This window comes from Centruroides sculpturatus, unplaced genomic scaffold (genome assembly GCF_000671375.1).
Source record: "Centruroides sculpturatus isolate CEXI.00-Female unplaced genomic scaffold, Cexi_2.0 scaffold273, whole genome shotgun sequence".
In the NCBI taxonomy this organism is placed as follows: Eukaryota; Metazoa; Arthropoda; class Arachnida; order Scorpiones; family Buthidae; genus Centruroides; species Centruroides sculpturatus.
In genome coordinates, this window is record NW_019384700.1 from 253,179 (window position 1) to 272,015 (window position 18,837).

The window sequence follows — 18,837 nt, forward strand, 5'->3', positions numbered from 1 at the left end:
GTGTCAGATTACCAAAAGTGTCCGGATTACCGAAAATAATTACATATTTCGCATTGTTTTGCTAGCAGTAACTTACAATATTCTCTACTCCAACTGTTCGAACAGAACTGCTCACATAAAACACACGAAATGTGTGTCATCGAGTAAGAATTGGATGGGGAGATTCACATCACGACATGCTTCTGTGCAAGCAGACACGTAACGGGGACGGGTACCTTGACGGGAGGTGCGTCGGACTACTGAGCATGTCGGATTAAAAAACGTCGGACTATAGAGGGACAACTGTACTCACAAAAAATTCAGGAGGTTGGTTGCCCGAATTCGATCCTGGGTACCCAAAGCGGCATACTGACGCTTGGTTTGGTTTTATTCGATTATGGAAACGTGACACACTCCCAAGAGGTTTTTTGTGGAAAACTGGCTCCTATTTAGGTGTTACTAACGTGAAGAAATCTGGAAAAACTCCACATGGCTTACTCTTTTGCAAGGCACGAACGCTAGACTAACTATCAGTGTTCAGTGGTTTTATCCACTTAGCCACTGGTGGGTGCAGACTGACGCCTTAAGAATCTTAGCCAGCTGTCATTTAATTAACTTCCTAGGGTCGTTCGCTCAGACTCGATCCCTGATCCCTCAAACTTGATCTTAATTTTAAAAGCGAATGAGGCTTGGAAAAAACTTTCTTTTCTGTTTTTTTTAAATAATCCAGATCAGACACTAAAGTTGCAAAAAATTGACTAATTTAATTAACGAACTGTATAAGTACCAATATACAATATTTTGAAACGTTATATTTTAAAATTTGCAAAAGAAATCTAAAATTTTAAAAATTGGACATGTTACTTTCTTTTTTACAACTCCACTCTATGTAGCATTAGATGGTCTTTTTACCATCATGGTTTGGCTAGGCTCATAATGGGGAAGACAGATAGTGGGATACCAGGTCCTACAAATCCAAGACAGACTGCCTATGGAAAATCACAGATTCCTGACCTGGACTAAGACCCAAGTACCCAGAACAGCAGATCGATGCCTTTATCACTTTGGCCATTCAGTGATCAATATTTTTGACTTAGTATTTGATACTGGAATTAAGTTAAATACACAAAAGCTACATAATATAGACTAAAGGTTTATTGGCAATTTAATTAGCCAAAATGTAGCTTGATAATAAATCTAGCTGATTTTTGATTAGTAATATGATTTGGGCTTGGTTATATAATTTACTAAGACCTAAATTATGGAAAGATATTATTTATAATTATAACAAAATAAAGGGTATAATGAACATATTAGCTAATACACAGTATTCTTTCTCTAGAAAAAATTACTACTGTATGCATATAATGGTGACTGAATATATAGAATTGTTTTACTGAGCAACTACCAGTACTTTGTTTTGGCTACTAATACTTCTGATACTTTTCAATGCTATTTGCCTGTAAGACCTATTGGCATGTTTCAGCTGAAAAGTAGCCCTGCAAATACATACAAATATAATTAGAATACATAAATAATAAAATTTATTTTCTTATTGCTAGCTTTCAAAATTTTCATACATCAATAATTCTGTAATTGATTTTAAAATATAATTGTTGAAGTTCAAAAACTGAAATGACATTGAATTATATATTTATAAATTTAAATGCATTATCAAAAATTATACAAGTTAAAAAAAATTTTTTTAATAATTTGTATATCCATTTCTTCATTATCTATATATATATTTGGTTTTTGCATTTAATTTTGATGTGTTTTTCAATTGATTTAGAAATCATCTAAATTTCCAAATAATAATACTGTATGAAAAAACATTACCTTGACAAATATTTTTTATTGTATGCTATTTTATATTATTTTAATTATTATTAAAATATAATCATACATAATTATATACTAAATTTATATACAAAATCTTTACAAATAAGGCTGCCATCCTGGATAAAGTTGACATAAATTTCGAGTGTCTTGAGCCTGTTGGATTAGCATATTGACCTGTCCATTTACATTCATTGGTATGGTATCTTCTATACCTTTCAGTTTTTGTTGAAGTCGCATCAATGCATGTTCTGCCATTTTATTAACTTCTTTACAGTTTTGACGAATATCACTTTTTAGAAATGCTAGTGAATAAGTTTCACTATTATCAACATGCACATTTTCTCGATTATGATGAAGAGCAGCAGCGTACTGTGGTGAAATTGTCCAAACATAAAGAGGATCATATAAGAACACACTTAAAATTGTCAATAATATTTCTTGGGAATTTCTCAGAACTTCTAAAGTCTTTTCTGCACATCTTTTAAAAATTCCTTCTGTACCACATATTCCCATACCATCTACTATATCACGTGTTAATCTGAATGGAACAGTTTCTGGTGTTGTTAACATTTTTCCTTGTTCAAATGCAATACCAAAATCAATATGTATAATTTCTGCAGTATTTATATCAATTAAAATATTATTAACATGGCGGTCTCCTATGCCAAGCATATAGCCCACTATTGAACTAGTTGCCACACTTTGTGTATATGTGAGTCGTCTCTCAAACCAGACTGAAGGTTCTGGAAAATGTTCCAAGAAAAAGTAGCGAAAAACTGGATAAAAGTTTTTACAAATAGTCTGAAATGTATCTTCTTTAACATCTACTGGGCTTGCCATAACATCTTTCATAGCATTAAAACACTGTTTTGCTGTCTTATTTTCAGGAAAATATCTTTTATGAGCACCACCTATAAGATTTGCTCCACCCACAAGATAATTACCTAAAGGCATTGTGCCTTCACACCATTGGATGATTCCACTGCGGCGAGATAATGGAACAACTTTGTAAGTACGAATTTTTAGTTTCCTTTTCTTAGTTGATCTGTTATTTTGAAGAAGAAGATTGACAAGAGTAAATACTTGCTGCATAACAGCATCTTGTCTTAAATCATCTGAACCTTTCACAAGCTGTTCATACTTTTTTCCATTGGTACCAATACAAGAAATCACTTTAGGAACATTAATACCTCCACATATCTTAAATGTGGAATTGAATGATTTTATTCCTATTATATCATCATAATTACAGTCACGATTAACTTTAATTTCTTCAGTTAAAACAGGAACCTTTATAAAGTTTTTTATTTGTAAAATTGGATGTTCCTCTGGTATACTGTTGTTTGATGATTTTGGAGATTGTACAGCTAGATTGGCCAATTTGATATATGCTGAGAAAACAACTTGCATTTCAGATATAAGATGCATCAGTTTAGAAGTTTTCAATTTTGTTATCATTTCTTTAGCTACTTCAACACGTTCCTCTTTAACTGTTAAATTATTAGATTCATCATTTTTCAAAGTATCTGCTCCTGCATTCTGTAATGCAAAAATAACTGGAAGACCATGATAAGGGTGGTCTATAACAATTCTTTGAATTAATTCAAACAACAATAAAGAGAAGTCTGTTTCATTTCTTCTTGGTTTACACATTCTTGCTGCAAGTTGATACATCAAAGGTAAAAACTTATAAGTTTGGATGTAATGAATATTATTTTTCATAAAATTGTTTAATTTTTCATTTGAATGATTTTGAAACCATAAACTAATTAATTGGAATATACGTAAATCATGACAATTAGTTCCTTTCAGACATTTCATATAATTTTCAACAGCCTTATGTAAAAATTCAAGTTTATCTTTTTGTAGCATTTCAATTTCTTTTTCTTCAATTTTTATCTGTTTCACCATTACATTTATATACTTTTTGTCATCACGATTTAAATTATTTGTCATTTTTTTCAGTTTATCTATTTCTTGATATGAACGTTTCACAAATTCTTTTTTATCCTGATAAATTGAAGATTTGAAGTAATTTGTTATTCGTTGATATTGTATATCAGCATAACGAGCAATTGACAAATAAGCATCCCATAAAACAGGACATTCACCAAATACTTCAGATTGTAATACATCAACAGCCTTTTCAAAATAGTGTTTTAGAATATTTGTAGCATTTTCAGAACAAGTATCAGAAAGCCACTGTCCATTTAACATTAGAGCTTTTGCTTTAAGTTCAGATGTTGCATATCCAGAGCACTTTTCTGTTAATTGTAATAAATTATTTAACTTTTGCTTTGCAACAGAATATTCACTTTTTACCCAGTGTAATTTTGCATCTTCAATTTTCCATTGATAAAACTGATCATCCTGAGCTGTTAATGTCTCTAAAATACACAGAGCTCGTCTTCCAGTCTCAGGATATTCACCTTCTAAAGACTTCTGAGTATATTTATGGAGGAAATTTATCAAGTTCTCTTTAGCTTTACTTTCAAAACTATTATTGTAATGTTCTTTTAGTAAAACATTCTGCAACCACAAAACAGGTTCAATAAATTCAAAACTACTATATGGCAAATTTTCATCCTCATGCCATTTTGCTATTAATGATGTAAATTTTTCATTTTTCCATAGTATATTTGAATAATCTTGTACTATATTCAACATTTTTAATTTACATAACTCAGGATACACACTACGAGCTGACTCAAGATTGAGCTGCTGAAAATTTTTTACAACAGCATAACATCCTGAGTTTAAATTTTCTTCAAAACTATCCTGATCTTTAGATAATAAAGAAGTCAAGCTTTTATATAAAGATTGATTAAATCCCACATCAATATTATTTAAATCTGAAATATTCCATTGACTTAATCTCCAAGCACATTCATTTTGATATTCTATTAATTCTTCAGATATTTCATTACCTTTATCAATAATGCTGTCAATATATATTTTCATAATATTAAATAATCCAAAATTCTTCATTGCTTTTAAAATATTAGATTTATCAGATGATTCAGATAAATAAATATCTTCAAGAGAGAGTAATCTATCCCATTGCTTTTCTTGTATGTAATAATTTATCTGACTAGATGCACCATTTATATCTAAATTCTGACAACCATATTCACCATCAGCTTCTCCAATACAATTATAAGCTTTTCTAAGAAGTTTATGAGCCAAAACAGCATTTTCTGGATCAGAATGACTTACTGCTAACATCACAGGACTATCTGGACTTTCAGGACTTTTAGGATTTTCAATATTAAATTCAAAAGAATTTGATCTTTTTTCTCTCATTCTTGTATCAAACCATATCTCTATATATAAAAGAGAAGTGAATGGTGCAAAGCAATATTGTGCAGCTTGTGCAATGTGTAAGTAGTTAATATCTAACCAAAACTGATTATCCCAGGCAGTTGAATTTGAATAATTGAATTTTTGATTACATCTCAGATGATGAATAATATTCAGCATAATTTGTACAGATGATTTGCATAGATAAGCTGATAAAATTTGATCAGAACTTGTTGGAATTGACTGTTGCCACAACAATGGCTTTTGGCATTTTATATGATTACAATGTTTAACAAAAAACATTTTGATCTGAGATGATATTATGTTGCTTATATCATCATTCTTTTGCAACAAAATTAAATGAATGAGATAAGGTAAGATTTTTTCACAGAATCTAACTTCAATAGTACAAATAGGTACAAGTTGTTGTATTACTTCATCTTCACTAATATTTGCATTAAGCAAACTTGTAACTAATTGTTTTATCCATTCCTTGTAAGTAATATTATCAGGACTCCATAAAGATTCATCCTTAATCTTATTAACAAACTCATTATTTGGAACAGGAGATACTTTTATAAAAGATGTTTTCTTATCAAAAAATGGATGAATATATAAATGTATATTTCCAACATTACTTCTTTTGTAAAATAAAAAAAAGTCTCTTCCAGATTTAGTTCTTAATATATTTTTTAACACTTCACTTGCTGCAAATACTACATCAATCTCTTTATCTTGTAGAAAATCATTTAAAAGATTAAATATCACAAAATAACATTTATATTGTATTTTTGTATTATTAAAATAATTAATCATTTTTGTTTCCTCTTGAAAATAAACACTTGGTTGTAATATAATTGAAGATAAATCAATAGGACCAAGTTCTCCTAAACATCTAACTGCCAATTTTTTAATCTCAGATTTTTCACAATTGCATAAACGAATTAAAGTACATATTAATTTATGCAAAATATTCATGCCTGTATCTTCTATAATATGATGTCTTTCTTGCAAATTATTAATTAACACTTGCAATTCCTTTTTTCTAATTATAATTTCATTTAATAAATGAATTAATCCTTCAACTGTAAAGTTTGTCTCACTATTAGAATGAGAAATTAAAAAGTGTGAAATTTTATCTTCTAATGTATATACATTTTTCTTAAGAAGAAGATTTTCATGATGTTTTTTAATTTCTTGAAATACTTCTTTATTTGGAAAAGGATCCAAAGAGAGAATTTCTTTTTCCAAATATTCAGAATTTTCGATCAATAGGAATGTTAATATGGATAAAGCCTTTTCTTTAATTTTTATTGAATATTCTATATAAGAACTAACTATGTACACAATTCTAGAAAGTTGTCCAGCTATAACTTCTGCAAATGATGGAAAACACTGATGGCATAGATTATTTACAAGATCGAAGCAGGTAAGTAATACTTCTTCAACCTCAGTTTCAATTATTTTAGACTTTTGACTATCCAAAAAGTGCATCATGCTAACAATTAGATCTCTTATCACAAATAATGAATTTCCATCTAATCCACTTTGTAATTCTGGCACTAGTAGATCAAAGAATAAACTGTACATTATAAAAGCACGTCTCTTTTCATGAATTCTATGAGCCCTCGATAATGTACTACGCAAGAATAACAGTATTTTTTGTATTCCATCATGTTTTCGAGATAATAATCCAACAAGAGACTGGCTTCTATCTGTACACCAATTCTTCATCAGATAATGCACAGTTGTTTGTAGCATGTTAACTGGAAAACTAAAAGGATTGGTAGTTGAGTTTTTAGAAGAAAACTCTTCACAATTTAAATCAGTTTCTTCAACTGAATTTAAAAGACATATAATAATCTCTTCCAATTTTTTCTCTACAACATTTTCAATGACTGCACTTGTTAATGTTTCTTCAAGAAAACAATGATTTTTATAAGCTTGACTTTGTCTATCTTCATTGAGAACAACTTTTGAAGTGGCATTAGCAAACCATGGTAAAATTTGAGCAAGTAACTTAGGTAAACATTCAGTAAGAATATCAATCCAACTGTGGTTTATTTCATTTCCAAGATTTTGAATTGCTGAAATATCATGATGATAGAAAAGAACTGATGTTAATGTAACATAATGCTTTTTATAAAAATCTGTCAATGTCTGACATTTCAATAATAGAAATGGGAAATCTACTAATTTGTATTTTTGTTTTGTCCATTCATTTATAATATATGGTAAGTGAAATTCCATAAGTTCTGATTCTGATTTAATTTTTAAAATTTTTGATACTTGAGTTAAAGATTTCATAACATAATCAATAACAATATTTTTTTCCTTCAAACTTTGACAAAGAGCAAATATAGCTAACTTTTCACAATATGGGCTAGAAATGATAATGTATGATAAGCTTAATAACAGTGTAAAACTTTTATTATTAATTTCATCTATTTCAGCCAAGTTTTGACTGTTGTCTCGAACCTTTAATGACGAAATTACTATATAGTATATTTTCTCAAATGCAATTAACTGTAACGATGACTCAAATTTTTGTTTATTTTTTTGAAATAAATATTTTATAGTTATAGTTGCTAATTTCCTAATTTTATAATTTTTGTTACATAAAAATTTTATAAAATCATTAAAAAGAGGTCTTCTTTCATTAGTATCTTCAGACCAAAGTATTGTTTCTTCAAGTGGATCACATTCTAACAATTTAGCCATTGCTTGTAGTAGAACATAACTCACATTTCTGTTAATTTTTTTTTCAGTTTCCATTTTCCAAAAAGTTTTGATTAGATGAATTATCTTTTGCTTTAATTCGTTTATTTCACCAGAATTATTATTTGGAAACAAAAATGGAATTATAAGAATGATGATATTCAAAGATGCAATACTAATTTCCTGTTCTTTATGATGTTTGTTAAGAATATTCCTTAAACAGTTTACAACTGTAGTTAGTTCTGTAATATTGGGAGCATAATTCTTTAACAGAAAGTATTTCAAGATATTTAATGCCATGTCAGCATTCCATAGCTTGTTTCTGAAATTTTCGTCACACATATCAAACAATTTTTTAGTAATATCTTTAAATTTATCCAATGGTGCAATATCATTGTTTATAAAAGCAGCATAATCACACCAAGCAAATAACAACTTTACAGCAGTAGGAAAAATGTTTCTTTTAAATAAACTCTCATCACTTATTTCAGATGATGTATCTAATGTATCAACATCCATTACATCATCATCACATTTGTTTTTGTTTTCTGAACATATTGAAGTTGATGGAATTTCATCAAAATCATCATCACCATCATCATCATCATCTTCTTCTTCTTCATTTTGCTGTTTTGGTTGACATTTATCAATAAAAAGATCATTATTTACAGTATCTAACAGAAAACTTAAAAGTTGTGATGGAAATATAGAAATAATCCATTCAGAAAAATTTGCTCTACTATATTTGTTTACACTTTTATCTATATTAGCAGAAAATATACATTCCAAAGTAGTTAATGGACTATATATATCACTGAATCTTCTTGTTTTTTCAAATGTGTCAATAAGCTTTTTGACAGCTTTTTCAATCAAATTTTCAACTAATTTTCCGATTCCTGTTTGTGTGATAACTTCTATTGTAGGAATATCATACTCAAAAGCAATTTTTAGAATTTCAGTTATGAAATATGCTTTCATAAGAAGAATATTTGCATCAATAGACTGTGACTGAATAAACTGTTCCAATAATTCACTAGAAATTTTCATAATTATTTCTTGAATAGATTTCCAAACACTATAAATTACTTTTTTCTGTTTTCTTTCTGATATTTGATTATTTTCAGCATTACTAATTTCATTCCATTCGGAAAAAGAAAATTTATGAAATGTCATTTTTAAATATTCTTCTTCTAAATAATCAATCCATTTCCAATCTGTTATGCCAAACTGAGAAATATCTTGCTGTAAATTTCTGACATCAGTCTTATTTTGTAAGGATATTTCAATGAGTAACTGAGACAATAATGGAATTAAATCTGCAGATTGAAGATAAAAAGGGATTACAAATTTTTCATTCATCTGATCATCATTAATAGGAAAAAGCCACTCTAATATTTGATGTTGAAACCAACATTTATTATTATTGGAATCACTATCTTCTTTATTCAATGATATAGAATTCTGATTTGGAACAGAATAATTTTTAATGTATATCAACAAAGTTTGTAAAGAATCTTTAGATGGAATATTACCAGAACCTTTGGAAAATAAAGAAAACACTTCATTTTTTGGTATCACTAATTTCTTAATTAGCATAAGTTGTAGGAGTTTATGACTCTCTTCATGACAGTGATTTAAGCTAGCTGTCTTTATTGTTCTTTCCCATAACTGACTTGATACACAATGCAAGTTTTCTGCATTTATCTCATTATAATTTTTTTCTTTCCAATAACAATATGCCATCAGAGCAGCATGGCAACAATTTAACAACCATTGTTTTATTTCTAACTGTTTACAGGATAACTGAATCTGAAGTAATATCTCAAGCAGATTGATAAGATCTTCAGCATTCATTGAATCTGGATATTTTGTTAATAATCTAGATAATAACTGAAGTAATGGAATAACACTTCCTGTTGTAGAAACTTGTTGAAGTGAAGACACAATATATTGAATTCCGGCTTCTATGCATTGTTTCTTTGAAGCACTTTCTCCATCAAAAGTTCCAAATTGTGATACACATATATATGGTTGAGACAATGAAAAAATTTGATGATAAACTTCTACTGCTAAGATTACAAATTTTGGTTTTAAACTTAATTCTTTGTTAGAAGAATATTTATTTCTCACAGAAAAGTTAGTCAAATCAGAATTCAAAATATTATATAACTTTTTTAAATGATCTAACCATAAATCCCAATTATGTGCTAAAGCACCATCTTCTGCTTTAGTAGCACCACATGGATGATGTACAGCAATCTGATGTCTGAAAAATTCTAAAAGCATTTCTTTTATTTTATCATTAGGTTTACTATTCCATAAATGTAAAAGAGGAACAGAAACTTCTTCTCCAAGTTGGCAGAGTTGCTGCCTACAGTCCAAACTAAAACTGTAACATAACTTCATCAGAGAAGCTAATATCCCTTCTAGATACGCATTTGTTTTTTCTGATTTTATTGTTTTGAAATGGAGAGAAACAAAATCAAAAATAATTTTAGGGTCAAAATCATACAAACTTAAAGCCTTCTCAATTAAAATATGTAATGCTTGAGTTAATAAACATCTGTCCCAACCAGGAGGAGGATGCTGAATTAATTTTAAGTATTTTTGAATTAGAGAATGAAACATTTGAAAACTAATATCATTGCATTGCAGGTTAATTATTAATATATCTTTTATCAAGATATTTGTAGAATCCAAACCAAGCATCGAACACAAAAAGTCATCGTCAAGAACCGTATTAATGTGATTAATAAGACGTATAATATTTAATCTTGGTCCTCTCTGGTTAGCAACTTTAACAACGGTCTTAAAAAGACTAGAGCATACTAATTTTTCTTTATTCCAATTCATAATTATAAGTGCAGTTTGTTTGTTTCCAGAAGGATCCTTTCTCTGTAACCTATCTGCTTCTTCAAAAATATAATTTTGTATTGCTTTAAAAACACTATCCCATGTTATATTTTTCTTTTCTGAATGAGTATCACTTTTTCTTCTGTTATCTGTACTTTTATCCAAGAAAGTAATAATTTCGGATTTCGTAATTAGACTCTGCATCATCTCCGCATGCTTTTTTCTAACCGTCAGCTTGTCCGATTGTAAAAGTTTCATGCATTCTATTAGAGTTGTAACAGAACTTTTAGACATCTTTTAATTAAAATATTTTCCAGCACTTCAAATTAACTATAATTTTAAGAATACTGATTAAATGTACTCATGTCCATTTTTTTAAACTTTTAAATATGTCATCAATTCCGTTACGAATCAGTTTCCAACAAAACAAAATCGCATCATATAAAACTTCGCGGGAAAACCAAAACTAAAAACTTCCAGTTTTATAGACTTAAAATGTCTTCAATAGATGGCAGTATTTGTAACGTTGCCAGTTGTTTTTGCGATACGAAATTAATATTAATAAAATCAATATACTATGTTTAATAATTTGAATTTTTATATAATTTTATATACAAACAAACAATATTTTATATCTCATGGCTTTATTTTTATTTATTTTTTACTAAATTTAACATAAAATATTCAAAAATTGAATTTTTGAATATTTTATATTAAACGGAGCCTGAAAAACTCGGAACGGACCATCATCCGACAAATTTTTGGGGTTTTCGATTCCGGATTTCTCAAAGCGATAGACTTAACTGATACCTTAACTGCTGAGCCATCTAGCCGCCAAGATATGGTGGCCGGATGACCGAGCGGTCAAGGTAGCAGCCTACCGCTCTGGGGGACCCGGGATCGAATTCGGACGGGTCAAAGAAACCCCAGGAATTTTTCGAGGGGTGGTCCGTTTGGATATGTCGAGCCCCGTCCCTCACCACCCGGTCACTCCATTGTGGGCCTGGCCGAGCCCATAATGGGCCTGCTTTAAGAGGCCCTCTTAGTGCCCACAGGGCGGAAAGAGTAAAAAAAAAGCCGCCAAGATATGTCAGGAACCAGAGCGGTTCTGGGCTGTTAGCCGCTTGCGTGTTAGAGATATTTGGCCGCCCCCGGTCCCATTATATGAATCGCTAGTAGATTTACATGGTATAACTTAACCCAACCGATAGGAGTTTACTGGTATGTTTTTATGATTGTTCTGTATAGTTGACAGGAGTTTTAAAACATCCATTAAAATATTCGATATATTTATTTTAATTTTATTGAAATCAAAAATGTAGACTACAAGATATAAAACAGAAGTAACAAAATACAGTATATCCAAAAAGTTAGAATTGCACTCTCCTTATTTGCCGATTCGTCATTAGCATCTGATAATTCTCCAAAGTTTTATACAATTCTTTATCTATTGGTAACAGTTCTGATCATTAAATCTTTCTTGAGTCATTGACGTTTTTAAATATTTTTATAAGTTTGAGTTTCAAAAAACGCCTTTAACCCGATTCTATACTAACTGGTAATGTCAGAAAAATTCTCAAACCTATAAACAGATTAAGAAATGATGAAATCGAGTTACGTTTTGTAATACATGTCAAGTTTTTTAACGCGTCTGCAATTCCACTGTTCAAATTTCTATATGTTATCAGCTCATTGAAGAGCTCCAGATCATCAACATCCATAATTCTCGTGCTTGTTTTGTTAATTTGAAGGGAAACATCTAAATCGAAACAAGATTTTTTAATTTCGTCTTCGATCATTTCTCCAAATTCACAAAAAAATTTAAATACATTATTGAACTCATTTAGATTTTCAAATCTTTCCTGAATGGAATTCAAGGCTGTATCGACAATCGTTAGATAAGATTGTATTTTAAACAATTCTTTTGAATTTACGATTTGTTCATCCAGACTTTCATAATCAAAATTGTGAACTTTAGTTCTACTTCTTACAACTGAAAATTCTGCCACTACATTTACTTCGACAACTAAAACTTCTGCATCCCTAATGTATTTATTAAAAGCTTCATCAGATCTGGTTGCACTTAGAAATTTAACAAACTCACTCAAAATATTAAGAGATTCATTTATGTTGGATTGAGAGAATTGGAATATTTTGATATGGTGTGAGATAATGTGGCCAAATTTAGCTAATATTTCTATAGCTTTTAAAAAATTTCCATTATTTGTTTCATATAATTTATCATTTTTATCTCTGAAAGCTAAACTCTGCCCTGATAAAAACTGGACAATTGCAATGATTCTTTCAATAATAGCTCTTCATCGTCTTTTCTCACAAAGTATCGTTGTTGTTCTTTATCAATTGTACAGTTGTTGTCAAGGTGTTTTTTTAATTCATACCACTTTTTACAATTTAGCATATGTTCTATACTCATTTCATGCCGCGATAAATGAGTTGCTAAATGTCGCCAATCTGAAAACCCCTGACTATCTGTTAGTTTGTTTTCCTTTAAAGCAAACAACTTGCAACAAAAGCAAAACACACTATTGGATTTTGTAGAATAGATTAACCAAGTTCTTTGAACTTTTTCATTGTTATGTAAAAGTCTCATATATATTATGACGCAGAAATTGATCTGTCATTGTTATTATTAGGAAATTTCATATTTTGAAGCGGTAAAGTCCCTTCTGAACTATGAGTTGTAAAATCGATTATTAATATATTTTTTCGTGCATAAGCGGTTATCCGAAATATCGATTCCCCCCGAACAACCCGTCCCCAATTAATTCGGATAATCGACGCTCTACTGTAAATAAGTTTTAAAATGTATTAGATTGGTCACTCAGTATGATAAACCCTTATGTAAGATAACCTTCGTAGTTATTTAAATCAATACTATAATATAATAAATATTAAAACGAAAACCATATAAAGAGTTTGGTTTTTAGCATACCATTGTCAGGTTTATCACGGTACTCGAGCGGTACGAAATGGCACAATTTCATTTGTCAAGTAGACACCAATTGAAAATGTATTAATAGTATCTTAAATTTTTTCAGATATTATATTTTTTCTCTACCTCTATAAATGATACCTCTAAGAAACTGTTCCATTCACAACCGAATATCAAATGGTCATCTGACATCTCAAATGATCATCAAATTTCGCAAAAAACGGACCAAATATTTTAACTCGGCGCCCTCGAAAATCACTTAAATCATATTTTATGCAGGCCGGTAACCTCGTATTTTGGATTTTCCAATTCCAATGCCACCATCCGCTGGTATAAAATTTAATGAAATAAAACGGACGTCCATTGACGGACGTTCAACCTCTCCTCTCCCATTGTCCGACATTGTCCGATTTATCATAACCCTCCTCCTTCCCTTCCAGTGTGGACGTCAGTTATGGATAGCCCATAAAAGTGTTGTAACGATCCGAACCATGACTTAAACGTGGATGCCGAAGGTCCATTTACACTAAATTAAAATAAATAAGCACAAAATGAAAACAGCGCCTATTTATTCTTTATCAGCAAAAGTTCTAATCTCACACGATTTCTTAGGTTAAATTTACGATTTACGTATCCGTTGTCATAAAAATTTGTCTTTCCACTTCTTTCCCAAGACTACAAATATTCAAGTACAAAGTAACTGGTTTTAACTTATTTCTACTTAAGAAGTAATTAAATAATTGAGTGATTAGGAAATTGGGGACATAAATAAAACCCTCCTGCAAGAGTTGGAATTTTACTTAATTATAAACTTAATCGAACCAATCTGTAGCTAGTTACAGTGAGGATTGATTTCTTGGTAATATTAGATATATTAAAGACAGAAATTTTTCCAGTTTAATAAGAGTGACTGAAAATATAAATTGAATCTTATTGAAAAAATATATTGTTATAAATACCTTAATTAATAAGTTATAAAAGTGGGTTATAGTGTTATCTAGTCTGTTCGATAAACTCAAATCTTTTCAGTTACTAAGCACAATTTAGATTTATCAATTATATTAACTATTAACTTTTCTTATTTTCTTTTATTTCATGCATCTTTAGTTTATTTGTTTTACAATATTTTTTAGAAGTTTTCTTTTAGTTTTATAAAGAAATGTTTAAATAATATAATTTCAGAGTTTAAAAATTTGAGAAATAATTAATTTAATCCAAGTCTGATAATTGTTTAAAGTTTTATATTTAATCATAGAAAAATTGTGTTTTTTTAACTGTTACATCACATATACAAACATTAATTAATTAATTAATAGAAAAATAGAAAAGCTTATCACAAAACTTTGAATAAGAAGTTAAAATTTATCAATTTGGCTCCGTTTGTTACTATTTATTTATTTTTTATATGTTTTGAATAATACGTAATTTGGACCCGTCTTTGAATTTTGTTTTCCCATTTTTGTCTTTTTTCGCCCAGTGGACACTAAGAAGAACTTTTTAATTATAACCTATTGTGGCTTCTTCCAGGCCGGGTAATGACGAACGTGATCCGACATATCCGGGACCAATGACCTATGAAAAATTGCTCGCCCGATTAGAATAAAATACAATGTTGCAAATACATTTAATTATTAAGTTATCAAAGCAAATAATTCATTATCATCAAACTGCCGGATGGCAGTTATCAAACCGCGTTAACTGCCTCTGCCATCCGGCCGTTCCATTCCTCTTTTAATGATCAAACTATACTTTTTTCAATTTTCGATCCTTTCCGCTCTGTGGACACTAAGAGGGCCATTTTCTAAGCCCGTCACGGGTTCGGCTAGGCTTAATGAGCGGCCGAGTGGTGAAGATCAAAATACTTTGCTCTAATTGTTTATTTGTGCAAAGTAAAATAATTGAAATTTTCGTATTTATTATTGAACGTCTTCTTTTTAGGGAACGTTATAGTTAAAAGTTATAGCCTACTCTTCTATAGGCAAATGGCGATTAAAATGTCATTTGCGTATAGACTAAATGATCGATGCAACTCTGTATTAGCAATGTAATGAATTAATAACAATGTAATTAATTTCATCTCGGATCAACGAAGGTGATGCTTGAAATTATTTTTCGGGAAAAATTCAGTTACAAATCACGTGACAATTACAAATGACGTCACCGGAAATCATGTGATATTGACGTGTCCTTGACCTCTGACGGAAGTTTGAATTGATTGAAATTGACATTTAGTCAGGCGGCATGACACATCTTTAACACTACACTTATGTCACGTTTTTCGTTAAGTCTACATTAGTTCATCTTTGGTCGTAATCTTAGAATAAGAGCCTCTTCTACATTATTCTATAACTTTCAGGTCATAAGAAAATACATATTTACGTATATCATAGACTAGATACAGTGAATAACTTGTTTATATTTGATCGATTATTATATAAATATATTAATATATTAATTAGAATGTCTCGAGTGATTGTTTCTGCTCCAGGTAAAATTATCCTGCATGGAGAACATGCAGTTGTATATGGAAAGGTAAGTTTTAAATATTTATTCAAAGTATGACTTTAAATATGATTCAGTTGCATGTGTTCAGTGATGACAAAACTGAAGAGTGACACAATACAATCTTTTCAATAGTATAAGTATATTTTTATCAATTTATTGCCCAATAGTAATTGATTTCATATAATTAAATACATATTTTTGATTGTATTTGATTCAGATTGCTTATTTATAATAATTCAAATCTAAATTTAAAGTATAATAGATGGGAATGTTACAAAATTCTTATTTCTTATTCTCAGAAAAAAAAAATTATTTCTATCTTTCACACATTCAAATGATTCAATAGCTTTGCATTTGGAAAGTGAAAAACCGATGGGCCATTTAAGATGATTTGTCATCAAAGTTTTTAGATTATCCTCTTTCTAGCAGCTGTGTTGAGAGCACTTTATACAGTCCATTGCACTAAATGCTCTTACATGAAGCACTGTTTAATAGTAAAGCTAGAACATAAGCATGGTGTGGTTGCTACAATACATTTATTAATCATGGTTTAAACTTATTTAAGCTATTTACATTTTTATAAACTTTTATAGTTTACAGGTGTTAATTATAAAATGTATTAAATTATTTTCCATTCCTGTTAATCATTTTGCTGTGTTAATTTATCAAATTAGTTCATTATTATATGTTGTTTGTTATAAATTTTTGTTTGTGTTGAATACTTTTAATTACTTAATAAAATAAAAACAGTTGGCAAAATTAAAAGAATAGTGTGTAATAGTTCATTTAATTATTGTTAAGCTATTACCTATCAGTAGTTTTATTAAATTCAGATAATTACTTAATTTTTTCTTATAAATAATTTAACTCAAAACACTAAGGTGTCCATATTATAAAAACAGTTACAAACCTTTTTTATCTAGACCATTCAAAAAGTAACCCCATTCAAAATTTTTTGTGTGTGTTTGATCATGTTACTGATGACAGTGAAAGGTGGTCATATCATTTTGTTACAGCAATTATCCATAAATTATAAAATGCCTGTTCTTACTGTGTTGGGCAATATTTTGAATCAAAATTGACTCACAAGTTAAATTTTTCCAAATTCAGAATTTCCAGGAAATTTGCAATTAAATGCAAGCCCTGCAGATAAATGGCAATTTGAATAAAAGAACTGAAGATAAAATACTTTTCCAAACATGGGAGGTCAGTTTATAATGGATATAAAGGACATATCCTTTCCAATATTTTTGTACTGGTAAATTGTTCCAAATTTTTATTTTATGCCACACTACAAAAATTAGTAGTAATAGAAAGTGCAGTAGTTTTTACTACTGATTTTTGGTACAAAACAGGTACGTCTTACTTTTTAAATTCACTCAAAACTCAATGAGAAATTATTTCTTACTCATCATTGACCTTACCCCCTCAATATATATATACAGATTGGTGTTGATGTTTCCAAAGATTTCAACAATTGCAAAGTTATCAGTATAATCAATATTAATTGTAAACACAAACAAAATTTGTAAAATGATATACATTGATTGATTTATTCAATATAATTAATGAATTTCAAGGGACCAAATTTTGCATAGTTTATTATTTGGAGTGTTCTTTACTTAGTTTTATTTTATGTACAGTACCTATGACCATGTCTATAGTGTTCTGTCATATAGGGCTGATTTGCTGTTATATTGTCTAAGTACAGAATGTATAAGAAGGATAATATAGCACATGGCAGTAACTGAATAATGTACAGTAATGGAATTTATAATATACAATGTTTTTATTCATACTTGTAATTACATAACATTCTCCTACTTTGTAAAATGCTAGGCCTACATGTTTATTCTTTTAGTAAAATAATCCTTAATTGTTAACTGTCTCATAACTTTTGATAGATCTTTAATAATTTATTTTATTTTATTTCATTACAATTAAAGGAAAAGTCTTGCAGACGTCTGATTTCTGCCCCCTACAATAACATATCATAAAAACAAATAAAACTCCTTAAAATATAAACAAACAAAATAAAGCATAAAAATGATAATAGAAACTAGTAACAAATCTTAAAAGATATACAATACTTTTTACATTTTAGTTTAAAATCAGGGAGATCAAGATGTAAAATTCATCAAAATTATTAAGATTTTGTGATATACAGCAGAAGAAAGATCATTGGGATAGATTTAGATGATAAAAAGGAGTAAAAATATAAGTAAATGATCAAAGTTTTCTCAATGAAATTTGGAGTGAAAGCCAATCTTGAATAAATAAGAAAAATTCAAGTTGTTAAAACAGTCTCATGTTGGCATTTTCTGAAGTTAGAATGAATGCTTCAGAGTATTTAATGTTGCCATGACTTCACTAAGAATTTCTAAGCAGTGCTACTAGGGATGTAATCTGTATATAAAAGGAAAAGATGATGGAAAGTGGGAATGAGTGGCATGCGATTGCAGCAACACAGCCAACAATAAATTTTTATATATCTTTTCCAAAGCCAGAATTTCAAAAATGGCATAAATAATCACAGTATCTCACAGTAATCAAATAATTACAGTTCAATATGATGCATCATGCTGTTTATTACTTCGTTCAGTGAATGGTTGTCTCTTTAATCCAAAATAATTTCTTCGATAGACTATCTTACAGCAAGTCAGGTTAAGAAACTCCTTTATTGTATT

The 18,837-nt window shown here is 29.4% G+C and overlaps 2 protein-coding genes across 7 annotated transcripts in view; one reads left to right on the forward strand and one right to left on the reverse strand.

Moving 5' to 3' along the window:
* The window catches only part of LOC111627529 (mevalonate kinase-like), a 62,322-nt gene that overhangs the window by 29,810 nt on the left and 13,675 nt on the right, over positions 1-18,837 (forward strand). For 2 of the 6 annotated variants that reach the window (XM_023371121.1, XM_023371123.1), the window contains exons 1-2: positions 15,533-16,001; positions 16,105-16,177. The exons of 1 other annotated variant lie outside the window; for it this stretch is intronic. In XM_023371121.1, coding sequence (XP_023226889.1) covers positions 16,106-16,177 — 72 coding nt within the window. In that variant the 5' untranslated portion in view covers positions 15,533-16,001; position 16,105. Of the gene's footprint in view, positions 1-15,532; positions 16,178-18,837 lie in introns of those variants that run through there. 3 more of the 6 variants (XM_023371126.1, XM_023371122.1, XM_023371125.1) reach the window with 3 other exon arrangements.
* On the reverse strand, positions 1,824-11,173 carry LOC111627528 (serine-protein kinase ATM-like). The gene has a single exon (XM_023371120.1). The coding sequence runs from the start codon at positions 10,984-10,986 to the stop codon at positions 1,918-1,920; it is 9,069 nt and encodes a 3,022-aa protein (XP_023226888.1). The 5' UTR covers positions 10,987-11,173; the 3' UTR covers positions 1,824-1,917.

Coding starts and splice junctions, on each gene's coding strand:
- LOC111627528 (XM_023371120.1), bottom strand. CDS start 10,986: ATGTCTAAAAGTTCTGTTACAACTCTAATAGAATGCATGAAACTTTTA.